Source organism: Pagrus major, chromosome 17 (assembly GCF_040436345.1).
Source record: "Pagrus major chromosome 17, Pma_NU_1.0".
Lineage (NCBI taxonomy): Eukaryota > Metazoa > Chordata > Actinopteri > Spariformes > Sparidae > Pagrus > Pagrus major.
This window is the reverse complement of record NC_133231.1, coordinates 10,330,760-10,351,561: the sequence shown is the minus strand read 5'-3', so window position 1 is coordinate 10,351,561 and position 20,802 is coordinate 10,330,760. Positions and strand designations below refer to the sequence as shown.

Sequence of the window (20,802 nt, the reverse complement as noted above, 5' to 3'; positions counted from 1 at the left end):
TCATGATTGATATGTAAGACGAAAGGCATGTAGCGATAAAAATAAGGTTTAAATACCATTATACTGTATAATTATTTTGTATTGTTCTCAACCTCAATTTTAGCATATTAATATTGAGCCAAACTTTTGTGGACCAAAAAAAAAAAAAACAGGAAAATGTGCTGCAATTACCATCAAAAGCAGAATACAGTTCAACTGACAAAACATACACAGAGTCAGAGAAGATGTGGAGATGCAAGACTTTTATTTAGATCAAAATCAAGTGATCTTCAAAGATAATTTGTATCCAAGATAGGGCTAGGCATAAAAACAATGAATAAATTCTTAGAAAACAAAAAAGGGTGCACTTTTTCTCCAGTCGAAGCCAAGATGGTTCTGCATCTCTGTCACCTTTAATTTTTCCTCCCTGTGTGCACTCTTCCCCGCTTCTCTCCTCTAGTTGTGGCCTTGGAGAGCCTCCGCCATGAACAGCTTCCCGAGGTTCTGAGAGGTGAATTCCTTCACGTTCTGGCAGTAGTTGTTTACTTGCCCTATTGGAGGGTAGCCACATGCATCCACGAGCCCCCACGCAGAAACATAAACACGCACCCACACAAACATACATACATACGTACATTTGTACACAGACATGCACACAAACAGGCGTAGGCGGGAGAGAGAGAGGGGGAGGGGAAACAGCAGCACAGCAAATATCAAATTAGTGAGGAACAGAGTAAACGGAAGGATCAGAATGTTGTCAGGAGGCGGGGGAGAGCTGAACAGCGTGAAACGGCAGGGAAAAGGGCGGTGCGAGCTGGAGATTGAGTCAATAAACTTTAAATTAATGTAATTTCAAGATAATGGCAGAGATAATTACAAAACAGAACCTGAGCTCCAGTGAGGGGAGCAGAGGCGGCTGATGGAGTTTGGAGCGAGGGGGGTCTCTGTGGTGCATGTGTGGAGGTTGTGTGCGTACCTGCAATAAGCAGAGTGTCCATGCGTGGTGGAGGCTGAGGGGGCTTGAACATTTTGGTGATGTCCTCCTCAGGCAGCGGGGGCTCTCCTCTGCTCTGCCGCTGGGTGTTCTCCTGCGTCCGCCTCTGGAGGTACTGGAAGGGGAGAGAGAAGAACAGGTGAGGGGAGAGTGGACAGAAAAGCAAAAAGAATTGATAGAGAACAATGTGGGAAGGGAATAAATGGTTAAAGAGAAAATGGACATGAAGAAAGAGGGGAGGCATGGGGGGATGAAGGTGAGAGACACAGGAGGTACAGTAAAGAGTGGGAGTAAAGAAAAGTGAGAATAAAAAAGGTGTGAAGTCAGAAAGTCAGGAACAGGAAAAGGCAGAGTAAGAGATAAATATAGTAAGAGAGATGCAGAGAGCACACAATGGGAGTGGATAGTAAGAGGAAAAAAGGACAAGGAAGAAGAAAGATAAGGCAATGGAAAGAGCAACGGGAATGAAGTGAGATGTAAAAGAACGTGGTGATGAAAGAAGAGATGGGGGAGACAGATGGAGAGAGAAGAGTTATAAGTGTTGACAGGGATGGAGTGATTTGTGGAGGGCTGACAGTCAGTATATCAGCGAGGTGCCTGGTCTCTGGAGAATCTAAAAGCCTTGTTAATTTGGAAAGATGGAGGAGAGACTGACACAGACCGCTGGAATCGGAGGTTGCGGCAGAAAGGGAGGAAAAAGGAACAACTCGAGCTTTCAACCAAACATCCCACAGCGCACCTGTACGGGTGGCTGAAGCTGACAAAAACTGCTAAGATAAACAATAAAAATAAAACTATTTGTTCAAATGAGTCGATACTCCTCCAGTTTATTTTTCCCTGCCAATGTGTCACAGCACGACTGTGCATAATCAAAATGCTAATGTATGCAAATTGTAGAAACAAGCTAACAAAAACAGTTTTGCACTTGTGCTCCAACTTCCATATATACAAACACAACGCCTAAAAAGTATTTACCATCTCTCATTGGAAGTAAATAGAGTAAAAAAGAAATCAAACTGATCTAAATTAAGTACAACCTCCTTTAAGAATTTAGTCGAGGCACTTTTTCAATGCCGTTTTTCCCAATTTCTTCTCTACAAACTGCTCAGGCTCTGTCAAGTTGCATGGAGACGGCAAGGGAACAGCAGTTTTCAACTCCTACCACAAAGTCTGAAATGGATTGAGGTCCGGACTCCTGTGGCGCTTTGGCTTTATGTACGGGGTCGTCGTCTTGGTGGAAAATAATCCTGTCCCATGTTGCAGTTCTTTTACAGACTGCAGCAGGATTTCTATGTATTTTCGCTCAATTTATTTTACCCTCTACCTTCACGAGCCTGCCAGGGGCTGCTGCAGAGAAGCACCCCCGCAGCATGCTGCTGGAACAACCCTGCTTCATGCTGGGGATAGTGTGTTTTTGACATCATGCTGTGTTTGGCTTTAGTGTGATGGTTAAAAATTCCAATTCTGGTATCTGGACCAAAAGGTCTTAACTTACTGTATTAAGACTCGAGCTACAACGATTAGGCGATTTCTTGATTAGCTGAACAAGTTAAAATTAATCGGCAACTATTTAGATAATTGACTAATGGTGCCATTCATTTTTCAAGCAAAAGTGTCAAACATTTGCCAGTTCCAGCTTCATCAATGTGAGGATTTGCTACTTTTCTTTATTTATGATAGTAAATGAAGAGTCTTTGGGTTTAGGACAGTTTGGTTGGTGAAAAGAAGCAATTTGAAGACGTCGCTTCGGAGTCTTGGAAATTGTGATGAGTATTTCTCACCCTTCTCTGACATTTTATAGACTGAGCAGTAATCAATCAACAAAATAATTGTTAGTTGACGCCTTAATCAAGACAAGAGGTGGGACCAGAGGGAGACAGAATATTTTAGGAGGTCATTACCCTATGCAAAAAAAAAAAATCCATTAAATGATTGACTTTTGGGATTTTGATTCACAAATTTGTATTATTATTTTATTTTTTGGATATTGCTGCTCGTTCAACCAAACTGAGATAGCGTCACATGGAGTGTGCTGGTATTCTCTCTCCCTCTATCAGGGTCTGTTTGGGTCGACTGAGCTGGTCCAATTCTCCATCGGGTTCCCTTTGGATCATGTCTCTCTTTTAAAAAAAAGAATAATAATGAATTCATGCATGTAGGGTTTGAGCAGGTTTCCCACAGATGGGCTTTGAACCTTTGAACCTTCTTACAGTGAGATATTAGTTTTTCAAAAACAATAAAGCTGGAACTGATTAACTTTTTCTAAGTTGCCATAGGATTCATGATCGCTCTGTATCTATTCAGCATCTAACACTACAAAAATGCCCTTACAGCCATGATTTGGCTTGCCTTTTATGTGTTTTTAATAATGATGTGGCACAGAAGTAATGACTTGGAAAATATTGCTGAATGATCTAATGGAAGCCAAATTGTATCATTAAGTATAAATCACAAGTCCTTGGTTCACAAGATTAACACGTTGCTCCATATCTAATCTTCTACAAAGAGTTGCCTGCTGCGGTGGATGGGAAAAGAGAAGAAAAGGAATTGAATTGAATAAATCAGGTGGAGTGAGACATACATTTCCTGGTACAAAGACTAACTTGGCCACAGATTGTGCCTGGGAACCTGCTATTTACCAAATTCAGAGAGCTCTAAATGAAAAATGGAGCCCTCTCAGTAAGGCGCCTTTTTGCAACTTTCTATGATGATTAATAAGGTTCCATTTGTCCGGGAAGCAGCAGAGTCAATAGCACAAGATTACATGGAGCAAGGACTGTAGATGTCTGAAAGGTGTAATAGAGACTCGCTTTCTTTGTCTCTGCGTGCGCCGTTAGTTCATTGTGGAGAATTGTGTGGGACATGAAAGAAGTCGACACTATTAAAGGGATGGTCTGTGTGATATTGTGTATGAAATGAGTGTGTGTGTGTGTGTGTGTGTGAGGGGGTGTGTGTGTGTGTGGGTGGGCTTGGGGGCTGTGATGATGAGAAGGTCAGTTGGGGAGGATGATGGATCGTAATGGCTGCAGTGTGGGTGACTGGCCCGGAGGTGTGTGGCTACGTAGGTGTGTGTTTCTTCACGGCCCAGGTTGTGAAAGCCTTGTAGCGCATACAGCGAACTACCTGTGGTCACAGATGCATTTTTGTTGAAAGTCTGCCTAATGTGTGTGTGAACATGGCTGCTGTCGGCCCAGGAAGATGGTGACTCAGCCTGGATTAACATTAATACTTCAGACATTTCCTCGTTTGCACTCGCACAGAATAATGACAAAATGATGCAGTGGTGTGAATGTGGGTGTGAGTTTTACACATGCACTCGCTGCACATCAGTGAGTCATCCTGGCCTCTACATTTCCATTTTCGTGAGTAATGCGTGCGTGCACGAGTGCGTGACCCATTGTGTTTGCATTTGTTGCTGGATGTTTGTGATGGATCTGGCCGAGGCTGGAGTTGCAGATGGTTCGTGGTTGACTCTTCACCTGTGTGTGTTTTGTTCTGGTCTTTTTGGGGCTTCTGGCTGAGTGTGTGCTTGTAGGAGGGGTGTGTGTGTGTCTTAAGTCTGTGCACACAAAGGATGTGTGTGACTGTGTGCCCGCGACTGCTGCTGCTTTTAGATTAAGTTTGTGTTTGTGATGTGTTTCACTGGTACGGAAAAAGAATGAACACAGAGGATTTCCACTTGGTCATTAAAATTAAGAAAGACTTAATTTATTTAAACTAGCTTTGAGTCCACATACATTAGTTCTCCCTGGGTGTCAATGCTTATTCTTCACATAAGGATAAAGTAATGGCTTTATCAAAGAGGCAGTGATGAAAATGACCAACTAAAAGTTTTAAAGAACTGAAACAGACCTGTAAATCCTACTTGAGCCTGAAATGGATAAACGAGTAGCAATACAGGACTTTCGCCCCTGCCCTCTACAGTTCATATGAAATGGTTAACACGAAAAGGCTTCAGTTAATGGGGGAGTATAGCTTGAGTTTAAATTTGATCTAGGAAGTCCAGTTTGAGTAACAGATCTGAGAGTAGAAAAACAAAAAGCAAAACAAAAAAAACACTGCACAGGATTTAAAAACTCTGGAAAGTGATCATGTCGGCACTCAATTATCTTTTGTGAAAATTTCGAGGCAAACACTAGAAATACAAGTTACAAAGAAGTCTTCCAGGAATGTGTCCATGCATATTTCTGATTCACCAACGGATTGGCTCAGACATAAGCTGAGCGAGGTTCAACTTTTTCTGCCAGATGGCCCTGCACTTTTTTTCTCCCGAAGCCTTGAGTGTTGGCACCACCACAGTGACAACCAAGTGAACTCATTCAAATAAGGATTGAGACGAGGATTGAGAAGCAGCAATCTCTGCTATTCATAGTGAATGGAACTCGTAAAATGTAAAAAAGTTACTCTGCGTCACTACACAGGAATGTTGCGAAAAGCTAAAAGTTTGGCAAATATCTGCCAAAACAATGCGGATGACAACCAGGTGAGATCAAACAAGGCTAATTTGTACTCGGGGAAACAAACCATGTAACAGGGAATGAACAATGCTACGTGGCAGAGTATAGTACGTACATTACATTTGACGAAACATACCCACGGTGCTTCAGATTCACGAGAGGCCAGAGATTTGATGACTTCTTTGCATGTGTGAACGCAGCATTACAGCACTGAGTAGTACAGCTACGGTATATCCATGTGCATCAATGTGAGTATAGTTGGTATAGATATATATGCTACAGATACAGAGGTTAGTAAATGTTTATATGTTTTTAACCTTTGCCGTTTACTGTAGTTTACTGGTGGTCCTCAGTGGGTGCATGTACTTAAATGTGTGAGCCACAAGTACCATATTTCTCTGTGTATTTGTGCGAGTGTTTCTGAGTTTGTGCTACCTGGTGCATCTGCTGCTTGCCTGCTGTGATTATAGCTACAATTGGTTGTGTCCATGGCTCAGAGAAATATACCTGCTCTTTTCCTGCTGAGTTTGTGGCTGTAGGTGCATCTGTGTGCGAGTGCCCGTGTGTGTGTGCTTCTTTCCCTTATATGCATGCTGGTAAGCTGGTGTTTCTACTGCTTGCTCATCCTGTCTGTAGGTGGTGTGTGCACTTCAGTTCGTGAGAGCTATTGTGTATGTGACTGTGTGTGAGTATTACCTGGTGCTTCTGCTGCTGTTGCTTACTCAGGTTGCGGCTGTAGGTGTTATATTTGACAATGTCTTGGCACATGTCATCCACTCTGTCCATCAGAAGCTGAAGGCTCTTCTCCAAGTGGTTGCTGGAAGAAAAATGTCAGCATGTCATTCACACAGTTTTTGAAGTGCCTTTAGCACTGCAGCAGAAGCAGCTATGTACATTTTTTTCCATTCACCCCCAACTTAACAGCTTACACTAATGTTCCCTTCACTCTAATGTAATTTTACAATTATAATTTTGGACACACAATGTACTATTTTTTTACAGCACTTTAATCCAAAGGGCTATGCAATTTTTGCTTCTCATTCACCCTTGCAAACACACATACACACAAATTGCAGCGAGCCATCATGCAATTAGAGCAACTCGATGAGAGCGTCACCTGTGTGAGTATGTACACAATAATGGTTGTGGGCTACATGAATTAACTAATGTTTCCCTCAACTTTTCAACCTTTTTAAAGTGACACGCCAAAAAAGTTTGCGCCTGGGATTAAAATGTATATTACTGCAAAGCATAAATGCAGGCAGAATTCTTAGCAATGATAATATCAAGATCCATCAGATGGAAGTGGACTGTGATAAGTATCTTCACCGGGTGTAAATGAAATCTGTATAGCTGGATCTCCAAACAAATGGAAGTGTTTCACCTCTTCTTTTTATCACAAGCAAAATCCAATACTCCTGGGACTATAGACAGACAAAAACCTTCTGATACCAAAATCTTGTCCCGTTCTACTGATTCTGCAATAATCCGATATCCCTTCTGAGGAAAACCCACTCTGAAACCAGATAATGTTAAAAAATGCTTCTTCTCATCCAGTAGCGATCATTACGAAGGCACAATTCCATCCTTTAGCGTGTCCCTTCAGAGACCTGTGATTGCACTCAAAAAATGCTATATCCACATTTTTCAACAGTCTATGTTTGTCATCCATTCTGACCTAATCTTAAGTTCAGTTCACATCCTACCAGATATATTGCTCTTGTGTATCCTGAAAGAGATCTGACATGGCAACTCTCTCCAGGGGTTTGACAGTGCTCAGACCTCAGGACCCTTCCCTCTTGTCCCTGTGCTACATCCCTCTCCTCTGGTATCACATCCCTCATCTTTCCCCCAACACTGCCATGCTGACAACACTCGACACACAACTCTACTTGTATTCCTCTTCTCTCTCCTCCCATGAGCCCCATTTTTAACAGGATGTCTCACTACTGCCTTAAGTTCAACCTTGACAAGGCTGCAGTGTTCCACTTCAAGTCTGCTCCCTCTTGTGCTTTCCTCTCTGGAATTATATTGTTTCATTTATGAATGTTTGGGTGCTACATAATGCAGCACGTACTGTGGGAAAACAGATTCTGACTGTTTATTTAAATGACAATTGTACCCGCAAGGACTGCCAGCTCCGTGTATGTTTTGGCTGTGTGTGCACTTGCGCTGATGTAACTATTTTGTGTGTGTTTCATTGTTCATGTGAATATGTGGAGGAAGAGTGTTTTGGGTGATTGTAGTTACTTTCCTCTCTGCTGTGAGATTTTTCAATTAGCCATTTTATAAATCAATATTCGCTTCTTTCTCCTGGCTCCTCACACTCTCTGTCTTCTGTTGCCTGCTAAGAAATCATCTTGTCAAGAAATAATTTATCCACCCTCAATTTCCGAGACTCTACAAAGTGTTGTTTTTTTTTTTTTAAAATGCCACTAACCATCTCCACAGCTGCTACCTCGTTCTCTAGCAACTATTGATTAAGAATACCTGTCCTATGTTGATGTGGAGGAGAACTAAGATTCGGTAGCTCTGAGAAACGAGCGCCAATGTAACCAGGATTGACAGGGCAAACACATTCGCCTTGACAATATTCCAATTTGTTTAGTATTTAAAACTCTAGTCTCCTGCTGTTTGAGTGAGGTATAGTGAAACATGTGTTGACATCAAAAGCACAGGAAATGTTTGAAAGCTTTGTCACGATACTGCTACAGGCTTCAGCTACAAGGAGAATTCAGCAGAATGTAGCTCGAAACAATGTGTGTACAGTTTACAATGGCCTGAGTGCTTCCGTAATTTAATACATTTTGTATTTTGGTGCTGGGAAGTTGATTAGAAACGATATTAAAAAGGGAATTGTTATGGAATTACATAATTCACAAAAGGCAACTAATTACATTTACATGCAAACACATGTGAGGTTGAAGTCTCTGAAGCATGCTTGCACAGTGAGAGAAAAATTAATGTAACCACATGCATGCTGATAATTGTATGAACAATGCTGATGATGATTTATAGTGCTCTTCTCACATGCTTGACTATCTGGAACGCATCATCCATATTACGGCACGGCAACTGCATGAGGTGTGTGTGTAATAAAGGCCAGTGTGTGTGTGTTTATGTAAGTGATGGAAGAATCAGCCTTAAATGACTTTCTGACGCCCTTGTGTCGCAGAACTTGATCACACAAGCATTGCGGACGGATACTGCAATTGGGTCAGATTTTACTGTTCATTTCACTTTTCGAAATAAAAACATAGGTGGATTGTGTATGCTTTTCAGTAGCTTTTCTTTCCCACAGTTTTGACTGCTGAGCCATTTCCACCCCCATCATGTTTGCCTGTGAGGACTGTTGTGTGATCAGTATGTCAACCCTCCACTGTGGTGTCAGAGCTGTGAACATGAAAACTGATGGCCCAGGACCAAATCTCGCTATAACACTTCCCCACTGTGTCCCCCCCGACTGCGTCAAAATTGATTCTCGCTGACGAAAGCCCATTTAAAACCATTTCATCAAGCAATATGGTAGCTAATTTCTGTGGTGTGCATTCATAATATATGCAATGGAAATCATTTAGTCAGAGCGAGATCCTGAAAACATCTGTTGTTTATGTATGTGTCAAGTGAAAATAGAATTTTGTCTTATTTGGTTATTTGTTTGCATTTCATTATTACTGTTGTAGTTGATTGTAAATTTGTTGCATTTTTGAGTACTTGTGCATTTTAAGTCTTTGACACATGCCTACTAAGGGTTAAATAAAAATATCATACATCTCTAAAGTATAATGAAGTTACTGACAATAACGTATTTTACCTGAACGCTCAACTGCATTGAGTTTGCATGATTTCTAGTGTGTTTGTTAATGTTTTTTGATTAAAAAATTAATATGCAAGGAAAACACACTATTACTCTATTACTACACTATTATAATTTTGCGCACAATGTGCCATGGTACCATTTCCAAAGATTGCATGCAACCTGGTACACAGCATCTAGTCAGTTATTCAGACGGGTCAGCCAGGCTTTCGATCAATCCTGAATTAGAAATCAAAGTCAACCGAGGGATTTCCTCTCATCACCGATTCTCTTTTAAGGTCAGGTTCAATGGCAGCCCATACACTATGTATGCATATGTGTGCTCAGGCCTGTGTGTTCATACCTGCACAGGACAATAGAGGACAAACTCTAAAACTGTATTGATGTGCGAGCAAAAATGGGCTGACAATCAGTAAATTGAAAGTTCGGAGGAGAGCTGTTACAAAGCTGCCAAGGATATGACTGGAATTCTTGTAATGAGTGTTTTACTCTGATGGAGCCTTTTTAACTGATGGACTGGGGCGTAATATGGATCCCTGGCTTGCTTCTGCAGCAGAACAATATGTTTTCAAGAGGACAGGAAATAGCCTAGATCTAACATTGTGCCAACAAAAGTTTGTAGTATTATCCTGATGAGAATATAAAAAAAAAGTGTGCATGAAATTAATATTTTCAGGAGGCGTTATGAAGGGTTTGATGCACAGGCCTAGTTCTTATGTGCCAGAAAACTCTATTTCATTAAATTTGTGCTTAAATCTGAGGTTCAAGATCTCAAAAAACTTTAATTGCCTATAGATCAAAAGTATCTCCTCTCAAAGTCAATCTCATTGGATGAAGTTAGTCTGTCAAGGGTCATTTCATTTCAGTCACCACCTCCTTTGTTTCCAGTTAGGTCTCTTCACATTCCTTACTGCTCCTACAGCTGCAGCTCTCGTGAAGCCTCATCTGTTCTCTCTGCACTCAATCCCCTTATTGAATATATATCATCAGGGTATTCATGTAGAGCTGAAAGCTATGTTTCCATATCCTTCCTTTGTCCAGCATTTCTATGCCAAAAGGCAATTACGTTAATCAGAGTGTAGGTAATGGACCGACGAGTTGCTCAATCACACAGAACAAAAAGTAAATATAAGGTAAGGAGGATTTATAATGAACTATGTAAGCCACTCCACTGTGGGCATATATTAAAACAAGTGAAGACTGTATAAGATGGCCCACACACAAAGGGCTTTGTGGCCTGATATAAATACTGGCTGCTTTGCAACATTGCATTGCACTGTGGCATTTCAAGGCTGTTTTGGAAACAGGAGCTCCATAAATGAATTTACATTCACACAATCCATCACCACGATCAACATCATCATCTGTGGTAAGAACAACCCTGTTTGCTGGGGTGAAACTGCATTTACTCAGCCTTAGACGTAGATGACATTGACAAATGGGGCTGCAGATTGGAAAATGAGACAAAAGGAAAAACATTAAATAAAACCCATTATCATTATCTTTTTTTGAAGGGGTGGAAATGAGGAGAAAAAGGGTGGGGCTGTCAGTCGAAGATGTAGAGAGACGGACGCTACATTCCAATACAAGGACAGCGCTGCAGCAATCTGACAACTTCAGGAAACAATTTCATCTTGCCAGACATCCCATCGGCAGTCATGCCGGGAAACCTATGGGGAGGGCCTGGGCTACTTTTACCCCCATTTTGGGTCATACTGAAAGCTATCTCTCAACTTCAGAGTAATCATTTGGAAAATGGAACAATATGCAAGAAAAGTGCAGTATCCTTCAGTCTATTTGACAGTTTTCTAGCAAATGACTGTGCTGGTGCCAAGCTTGCTGCCCAGGAACATGCCATTCAGCGCTGTATACACAAGCCTTCATTAAACTCGTGACTTACTTGAGACGCAGGACACAAATGAGACGAATCACAACAACTCTTGATGTGCTACACTCCAGTGTGTAAGTCAGCACAGTGTGTAAAACTGCACTTTGAGTCGTTATTGTGCTAATTTGTCACACCTGCCCAAGGGAAGCTTCACAGCTGTTGCTCTACTTGCAGTGGTTTATCTCCATAAATGATTGCTGATAAATTCTCCCGAGACTGATGCTGAGAGCCTCTGAGATCTGAATGCGAGACTTAACGGAGCCAGGCTGTGAGTTGATATGGTGGGGTGATATTTGTTCACATTGTGCTCATTAGTGATGGAAGACTTGGAGACATTTCCGAATAAGTTTGTTTTGACATTTTAATGTGATATTTACTGTTTTGGACTTGATACTGCAATCAAGCATCCGATACTAACCCAAAGGTGCACCGACAATTTCCTAAAATCAGGTAAGTGGTCAAACGATGTCTAGAGGAAGCAGAATATGTAAGTGGACTGCAATTCCGGTGTAAGTTACACATCTGATCCAAACAATAAATGCCTTTTATACAAACTAAATGTTTTGTCTGTCACAGGAATACATTTCATGACTGGTACAGCTACACATTTTAAGATCTCCCGATACTGTATCCCTCACCCATCTGGCAGGTTAAAGTTTTAAGAGGATTAGGCTGGTATTATTATTAATCTTTTCATTACTATCAACAAATTCCTTGAGAGGACCAAGACCAACAATGAATTGATCCTACTAACAAATATCATCTGTGGAGCCACAGCCTCATATAGCTCATGCCTATGTGCAACGGAAGCCCATTATCCTTTAAAACCAGATAAAACCCAAACAAAAGAGCCTTAGTGTTGCACTGGGTGGCATGTTCCTTCATTATAACAAACATTAGGTGGAGCTATTCAGCTCATTGTTGTATTTGTTGTATACCAGCTTATACGTCATTGCAGGTCCACCGAATCTGACCCTTTCTTCATTAGTGCCGTCAGCAGCACATTGAACCTTGTAAAAATGATCAGAGCCCGACCCAGACTCACATTGTGTACTGTACATTTCTAATGATAATTTCTGCTGCTAATGATAAATAGTAAAGCAGGGTAAACACGGAACAGAAACTGCGAGCATTTACTTTAGAGAGATCTAAAATGCAGTTGATGTTAATAGTGTATGCTGTTGTTTCAGCAAAAGCTACACTGGCTGTTTATTGACATAAACCAATATGTCCCCCTCTTCTTGTTATTAAGATGAATTTATTGTTAGATTTGGTATTTTCATTGGATTTTTGTGAGAATAATAAATACATCAAATCAAACCTGTCTTCCTAAAAAGTGTTTAAAATCAGAAATAAAATCATGTAGGATGGGTGAGTGCAAGTCAAAGTACATCAATAGACCTCTTATTTTTTTACACCGATTTGATACACCTTAGCACAGTGTGGAAGACACAGATTAATGCAGAGGAGTTCCCTAATGTCAAATCAATTTTAATTTAGCAGGAGCTTTAACTCATGTCTGTGAAAGCAGCCTGCAGGTTTAAAGAGAGACCATGACATGGTTTTAAAGCTTGTAAGACACTTTTTAAGTAGACAGTTTTACTTAGCATGTAACTATGGTAACTGTGTGCAAATGAATCAAATTAAGGTGACACTTTGCTTAGTGTTGGATGGTTTGGGGTGATACAATTTCAATCAATAACCTTAGTTTTCCTTGATTTGATTATAGTGCGATTTTACACAGAGGCTGATGTTGAGGTGTGTTAATAAACCTTATTATAGCTGCATTTATTCATGTTGGAGCTTGCTCATATGCTTACAAAACACCATGATGTAGGCAGTAATCCCAAAGAGACAAGATGCTGTAATGTAATTAGATAGCAGGAAACATTGGAATTTCTACCATTACGATCCTACACAGGTCTATGGAAGTTCAAGATGATTAGTGTTAAGGTTCTGTCAAAAAGAGTTGAATTTGGGACTATAACACTGTGTCCACACACAGAATTGAGAGAGAATCTACCTACAACAGTTAAATCTAGTAGATCACCTTCATCTTCCTCCCAGTGTCAGTGTGAGATCAGAAAATTTATAGCAGGACTGAAGGTCAAGGTTTGTTTTTTATAGAAGATAGAAGTTGATAATCGCTCACAATTCCCCACAATACCATGCAGAAACATCATGTAAATATTGGTCCCCGGAGAAAAAACCTGTTGAAAAATAGGTGATCCGGAATGCAGATGTACCTGCATTCACTCTTAACATTTCTTACAACCAGGGTGTCTGGCCTCGGGCCTTCTTGGCACATGTGCTGCATGAGCTAACGTCTGACCTGCTTGAGAGGTTGAGCAGTTCGTGCTTGTCGGCGACGGTGGACTTGTCCTCCAGCTCCCACATCAGTGCGTTGATGAGATGGGAGTTTTTGATGATGATGGGGACCTCCTCGAACATATTCTCGAAGCCAATGCTTGCCTTTTTCAAGCTGGAGAGGGAGGGACAGAGGCAGGAGAAGAGATTAAGTTACAATTTGTCTTCACAGTCACAAGATTTGTCGTCAATAACTATTAAAGGTAATGCTTTTACCAGCTTTTTTAGACTACATACAGTTAATTCAACACTCAACAGACCTTATGGGGTGAAAAAGTCAGGGATTTCTTTTATGTGTATTCTGTGCCATTGGTTAGTATTAATAAATTAGTGTTGCTGTGTATTTCCTCTATACCGATTTTGTAAAATGTCATTAATATCCCAATATGGACATCAACCATACTGCCCAGTAGGTTTGTTCTGATACAAATACCAGTATTGGAAAAGCCTCCAACACTGATGCAAAATGCAGTATTACTGAGTACATGCACCCATCAGATACTACATAATTTATTAGAAACTAGACCCTACTGCTTTATAGCAGCATCCATCACACTGGTGTGTACCTCAAAAGATGTTTTTTACAGCACAAGTAGCCAATATCCATTCACAGCAAGCGACGCACTGGTATCAGATCGGCACTCAGTTTTGGACAATACATACTGTCAGGTGCAGGTATCACAATCGGTATCAGGAAGGGAAAAAAAATTATATGGGAACATCTCTACTGCCCAGCCCTTTGTTACTTTACTTTTCTTTTCACTGTCCTGACACATAGCCATATATTTAAACTAAAACCAGAGGGAACATTATCTTTTATCAGTGTATAACTGAGACAGCCAGTGATTTTAAGGGGACTGCTTGCTTGTTTTTATGCACAAAAACTGCATGCATGACACAGCACATAAAAATGAGTGTGATTGATTGTAACAAACAAAACTCGTGTCCATGTCTGAGCTGATCCACAGCCACTTTGAACAAAGTTTAAGTGAAACGAGAGTGGATGCAGTTTACAGTTGTTCTACCACTAACTCTAATGCAACTCTGTGCATTTAACATCTGCTTCGTTGAGGGGCAAAGATACCCTGAGGTCTACTTTTGACATAATCCCCCATTTTATTTGTTGTTCGCATATTCTCACAAGAAAAGCTGCAAATGGAGCATCATACTGTTACCGCTTGGATTGTACTTGACTGTAAATTGCACCTCAGCCGAATAAAAGCAAAATTAATAATAATGTTATGCATGTTGCCTTTTGATATCTCAAAACGGTGTGATACAATGTGTCCATATTGCCCACCTCGAGCATCGTTACACTCCGTAGCCTAAATGCCTTTTTTATGGGCTCTGCTGATAAGTGTGCAAAGCGTCGACCGATTTTTAACCGCCGCTTCTTGGCTTCTCTGGAGCTAAAAGCTGCGGCTCTCTCTCTCGCCTTCTCTGACATGGGCCTGTTAACACAAAATGGAACTTCAAACTTTGCCTAATGTCTCACATAAATCCAATAGCATTGACTGACTCCCTTGGTTCTGCCTGTCACTTGTGCACAGTGCATGAGCTACAAACTAATGTCTGTATACGTCTAATGTTGGCTTGTTAGACGCGTCTTGCTTGTTATGGGATCAATACCCTTGCTACATTAATCCACCATGTGCACTAGACCAGAAACAGAGATGTTTATATAATGATTGTCTGTGTGATAAATTGGGGTATGGTGCATCATATCATTTTGATAAGGTTATTTTAAAAAAATGTTGTTCTGTGTTACAAGTAGCATCATCTCAGGCAAACTTTAAGAGGAGACTTTGTGGCAGCAGAAGTGGACATTATGGATCACAGCAGTGTATAATGATATAAATACTGTTTGTTATAGATATTGGCACAATTATCCATCTGCTGTACATTAAAGTATTTCCTGCATTTTATGACCTTTTCAAACACCTGCAGCGTGATATAAAAAGGTGTCTGTAAGGAAATAGGACACCACATTCTAGGCAGAACAAATTGTTCAACCCTACTGGACTTTGGCACACTTAATGTCATGCTCTTTCCAAGTTGGGCCCTGCTAGACAAAGCCAAAGGTTGACTCCACAGTGCGACTAATTTGATGCTTCATATTGTGTGCTGAAGTGGAGGCTATTGACCACTGCCTTCATAGCCGAGCGGACTTGGAGGGCAGTTCAAAGGGATGGTTCTATTCAGCACTCATCTATCCCTGCCTTTCATTTCAAAATGGTGCACAATATATTCAAGCTTATGTAACATCAAATATAACAACATGAAAGATGCTGCTTTTTCTGAACATTGTAGTGGGAGGGGGTGAATCGCTTTTGAAGTTCTGCATCCATGTAAAAAAAAAGAAACATTGATATTCAGATTTCTGGTCTATTCTGAAAATAATAGGATCGCGAGAAGATTGTTGTTATGTGGCGATATTGTCCTTTCCTGCCCAGGACTGCCCTCCTTCAATCATGTGCTTTATTGGGAACACTGATAGCTACAGATTGGAGCTGTAATAAATCACAGGAACTAATGAAAAGCTGCAGAAATGAGAAGGATCCTGACTCTGGGCCAAACACACTGGGTCAATAACAGAGTGGCGGGCAAAAGAGACAGAGGAAATGGGGAAAGAAAACTGAAACGATGCAGTTTAATTGTTCTTTCTCCCTACAAATAAACTCAAATTTAGCAGATTTAAAAATGTATATCTGAAAAGGTTCTGAATGGACAGCAATTTGATACCTCTGGGACTCCTTAATTTGTCTGGATTTGTCAGTGCATGTGTGTGTTTATGCATGTGTGAGTTTCTGCACTTGAAATACCCTGAACTGCCTGGAAAATGGTCTACTCATTACATTCATTTTTAGCTGCAATTTAAAGGCAATTACGATAAGCCTTGGGGTCAGAAAAAGCATAAACATGGTACATTTGTTTGACGGGCAAGGGCGAACTGATAAATCATCAGCATCAATCTCCAACTGCTACTAAATGCCTCCCCTGTGGATGCATGAGTCTATATTTGCATCCACTGAATAAGCAGAATCAAAAGAGAGAAAATGTGAACATTTTAATTATATATTCCCATAAGCACTGTCACCTCATGTTTAAATAAAAATGCAATATCTCTTTGTGAACGTCTACACCTGTGTGCATCCGATCAACATCTATCCATAAAGTGACTCTGCAGTGAGCTACTCACCCCTCAGGTGTGAAATCTTTCTCTTTGCAGATCTCCATGAGTTTTGGGGTAAGCCTGTAGGCCTTGAGAGACAGGGAGCCTTGGGCCGTCTTTATAGGGTCTGAAATGAAAAGAGAGAGATGGGAGTAGAATAAAAAGTAAAATGCCTTTAAATCATACTCCCAGAAAACAGCAAACAACAATCCTGGCATACACTTTGTTATCCACTTCAGAAATGTTATAAAATTCAAAATCAGATTTCTTCATTGGTTTAAACTTTCTAAAAAAGATAAGACTCCAGTGGCTTCATGGGTTTTGTCTGATTGATCTAATGCAGTCTGTAACATAGTATCTGAAAGTTGTAAGTGAGAGTTGTTCCAGTAATGTACAATCACAAATTGGACTGTGGTGAACTACTGCTGGCCTCTTGAGCATCATCTGAAGAGGTCAGGGGTTAACTTCCTTGCTCAAAGGAGCCTTGAGGATAACTGTATGAGTTGCAAAAAGTCTTCGTTCAGGTTCTGCCTCCCACAGTTTCCCAGTCAACAAGGTTCTCACTGCAAGTATCCATTTCTATCCTGTGGGCAACTGTTCCGACTGACTTTTTCAAGCCCAATGATTCATGTATGTTAACTTACTGACGAGCTCCCAAAGTAACACAGAGTGTATGTGACGAGAAAATCCCAAAAATTGTCAAAGGTCATTCTTTACATTCTACATTCTCTAAATATATTCTTTGACAATGATTTGACCAGAGTAAAATGGTGTATTTAGTAACAGAGTAAAGTGAACTTATGTGTTTTACCATAGATACATTTTAGCACTGAATGTATATATATATATATATATATATATATATATTGTCTTCCCATTGTTTTCAATTCAGTATATATCAAAAAGGGTTAGCAAATTATCAGATTCCTGTATAATTGTGTTCCAAACTTTTTGGGATTCATGTTTGTACAGCACCTCCCATCAAATCACTTACATGATCGATTTTGTCACTTAATCCGAATCCTATTCTATCCATTTCAGGTATTACAAACAAGTAATAAAGAGACTGGAGGGGCTACTGGTCTGTCCATTGCAAAATGACATTTACACAGCAGCAAAATCAATTCAGCAAACTGAGGAATTAAGTTAAAGTAACATGAAAAAAGACAGACAATGCAAACGTATCTAGACCAACTCTGAGCAATGGCTCAGTCAAAATCTATTTCCCTTACTATTTATGCTACTAATAGAGAAAGAGACAGAGAGAGGGACAGAGAGAGAGAGAGTGACAGACAGAGAGATGACGGAAAGACAAAGAGACAAAGAGAGAGAGAGAGAGACAGACAGAGAGAGAGAGAGAGAGAGAGACAGAGACAGAGAGAGAGAGAGAAAGGGAGAGAGAGAGAGAGAGACAGACAGACAGAGACATAGACAGAGAGAGAGAATATTGGCACAGACTGGACAGGCTGACAGCCACCAAACTATAGTCTACCAAGAATCTTAGTGTGACTTATTTCCATCCCAGCAGCCAACTGTGACAAGTCATTTGCCTTCAGCACAGCCGATCCAAAAAACAAGACACAGCCAATCTAAATTCATGCTGGCCAATCTCCACTGAGACTGGTTGGTGACAGCCACATTTGATCAAGACAGCTATGACTTATCCACAGAAAGCTTCATAACTAAAATAAAATCCTGCATGATCTAGCTTTAGATCATTATGACCCCAAATGTTTTTTGTTGCACACATTATATTTATATATATTCAAGAGTACAAAGAGGGTTCTGTTTCCTTTTTGTCTTCAGTCTGCAAAGCAAGCACCAAACCCAGGAAATCAAGTAAGTGACAAAACTGCACAAAGTGAACTTCTGGCCGAAAGACATGAGTTGATAAAGAGTGCTTAAAATAGCAAGGACCTATTGTGGACTGTTTTTTTAAGGTTTAATTGAAGAAACTTGATGTTCTCCAGGAAAGGACAGCCCAGTCAAAAAAGTCTGTGTGAAAATATCGACTATAACCCATGTAATATAAAAGGGATATACTTCAGTGATAAAAGCTTAAGGGTTCCTTTACGTGTCATTTTACAACACCAAGGTTGTAAAAACGAAACTATAAAGAACTTGCGTGTTACAGTTCCACAAATTTCTGTGGACTCATGAAAGACAACAACAAAAAATGATAGCATTCGAAGCAGGAGAGGCCTCTCACGGCTACAAATGATAGCACTCCTCGTGACAAATAAACTAAATGTCATGTGTAAATTAGGTGGAGTGTCCCTTTAAATCTTATGGTATAATAACACTTATCTCTGGACCTGCAAAGTGGTTAGCTCTATGCCTGTACATCTTAACCTCTTCAACTGGTCATCTAATGTTAGAAAACTGTTTCCATGGCGAGCATATTTAACCAATTGGTGTAACAATCCACTCTAATTTCAAGCTGTCATTTGACGGAAGCTATTAACTCGCCAGTTGGCCAACTGATTGATTCATCCATCGGCATAAATCGACCGCTGTGCTAATGGCGAAGAGAACAAAAAAGGAATCAATTTTCTTTCCTTTTGACTTTAAACAGAGATAATGTCAATTCCTTTGAGGTGCTTTGATCCATTAAGCTCTGCATTATTGACTGACATTAACAGGAGCCCTCGTTTAGAATGAGAAGGGGCTGACTGCCTGCCTGAGTGGCCAGCAGGACTAGATCACATAGGTTCATAAGTCAGCTGGTTAAAATTAATCTTTGCTTATCATAGATTTGTTCGATCTAAGAACATGACAACCTTGGAAGTGATTCTGAAGAGAAAGAACAGTGCCAGGAGGAGTCCTTCACACTCAGCAGCAGTGAAACGCTGATGAAATTCAAAGCTGTTTTCATAATTTTTTAGAATGACAATTCTGGTTACTGCCTCTTGACTTGAGGTGAGTGGATAAACACAGAGCTGTTTTAATCAAAGATTGTGATTTCAGGTCAGTGAAGCTTGTAAGAGTTCTTGTGACACACTAGCTGTACTTATTACACACTTATTTTTCGGTTCATAAACCTGAAGGAGGAACACTCAGCACATTATGAAGCATGCAATGTGGGCTAGAAAAATACCATCTTGATGCTTTCTGGCATTTTGACAACATCTATATTTGATTATATGTTCTGAGCTTGTAAAAGTCTGTGATGTGAGCCACATTTCTGCACTATGCGTATACATATAAAAACAGTTGTACTATCACAGAAACCACTTAGTACTTTTTCCATTTACTTAAATGTGCAGCTATATACAGCTCCATACAACTTACTAATATACTGCCTCTACTAGTATACTGCCTATGACCTCAGTGACCACTTGGAGTGGTTATGTAGCAATGAATTTGCATTTATTTAGACACTGAAGAGTTAAATGCACACGGTTTTGTAGTGACAGGTTTTAATTTGCTGTTATTTGAAAGAAGGCCTTCACCATCTGGAGTGGCATTTGTGGTACAGCAATTATGAGCAGCTCTTAAAGCTCTTTTCTGTGAAGCAGGTGCAAGCACATGAAGTCCCTGAGTGTCATGTTAGTGGCTACCAGCTACCTTGTTAATCCTGTCATATTTTCCCAGTTCTCTGCTCGCGGCTGCCTCCTCCGCTCCTCCGACGGCCTTTCAGGGGCTGCTTGTAAGAATTCTTGTGACATGTGAGATGTAGTGTCACAACTTTTCACCAGCCATTGATGGTCTTCTGGGAGGGCATAACCCCTGTTTTTTGCAGTGTTAGACGGGAACTTGGACCACCAATGCACCCTACTACCTTGTTGTTTGATGGCAGTTTGCGTCGTATAAACTTACATTAATGTCATCTTAAGATGACTTTGCTTATTACAGATCTTCTGCAATATTCTTTCAGGTCTATTTTAAAATGTACTTGATGTCAATGTAGACACTTGCAAGATTTATCTTGAGACGTATCTATTGTTTTTTTTTTTTAAACCTTTGTGCTGCTAACCTCAACTACTCTTTTCCTACGTCTGTCACACTGATTTACTGCTGAGACTTTCTGAATGTCAACAACAAGAACATCAGAAGAAGTCTTAGTGGCAGTACTATTCTTAGATACGTATTGATTTAGGAGACTAAATTTGACTTATGTTTGTGTAA

The 20,802-nt window shown here is 40.3% G+C and overlaps 1 protein-coding gene across 1 annotated transcript in view; it reads right to left on the bottom strand.

The window, feature by feature from the left end:
• Positions 1 to 225: 225 nt before the first annotated feature.
• LOC141011652 (eukaryotic translation initiation factor 3 subunit H) overlaps positions 226 to 20,802 on the bottom strand; it is a 56,197-nt gene continuing 35,620 nt past the window's right edge. The window contains exons 4-8 of the mRNA XM_073484879.1: positions 16,702 to 16,801; positions 13,468 to 13,617; positions 6,127 to 6,247; positions 956 to 1,088; positions 226 to 530 (exon numbers count right to left, since the gene is read on the bottom strand). Of these exons, the coding sequence (XP_073340980.1) occupies positions 436 to 530; positions 956 to 1,088; positions 6,127 to 6,247; positions 13,468 to 13,617; positions 16,702 to 16,801 (599 nt within the window). The 3' untranslated portion in view covers positions 226 to 435. The remainder of the gene's footprint in view (positions 531 to 955; positions 1,089 to 6,126; positions 6,248 to 13,467; positions 13,618 to 16,701; positions 16,802 to 20,802) is intronic.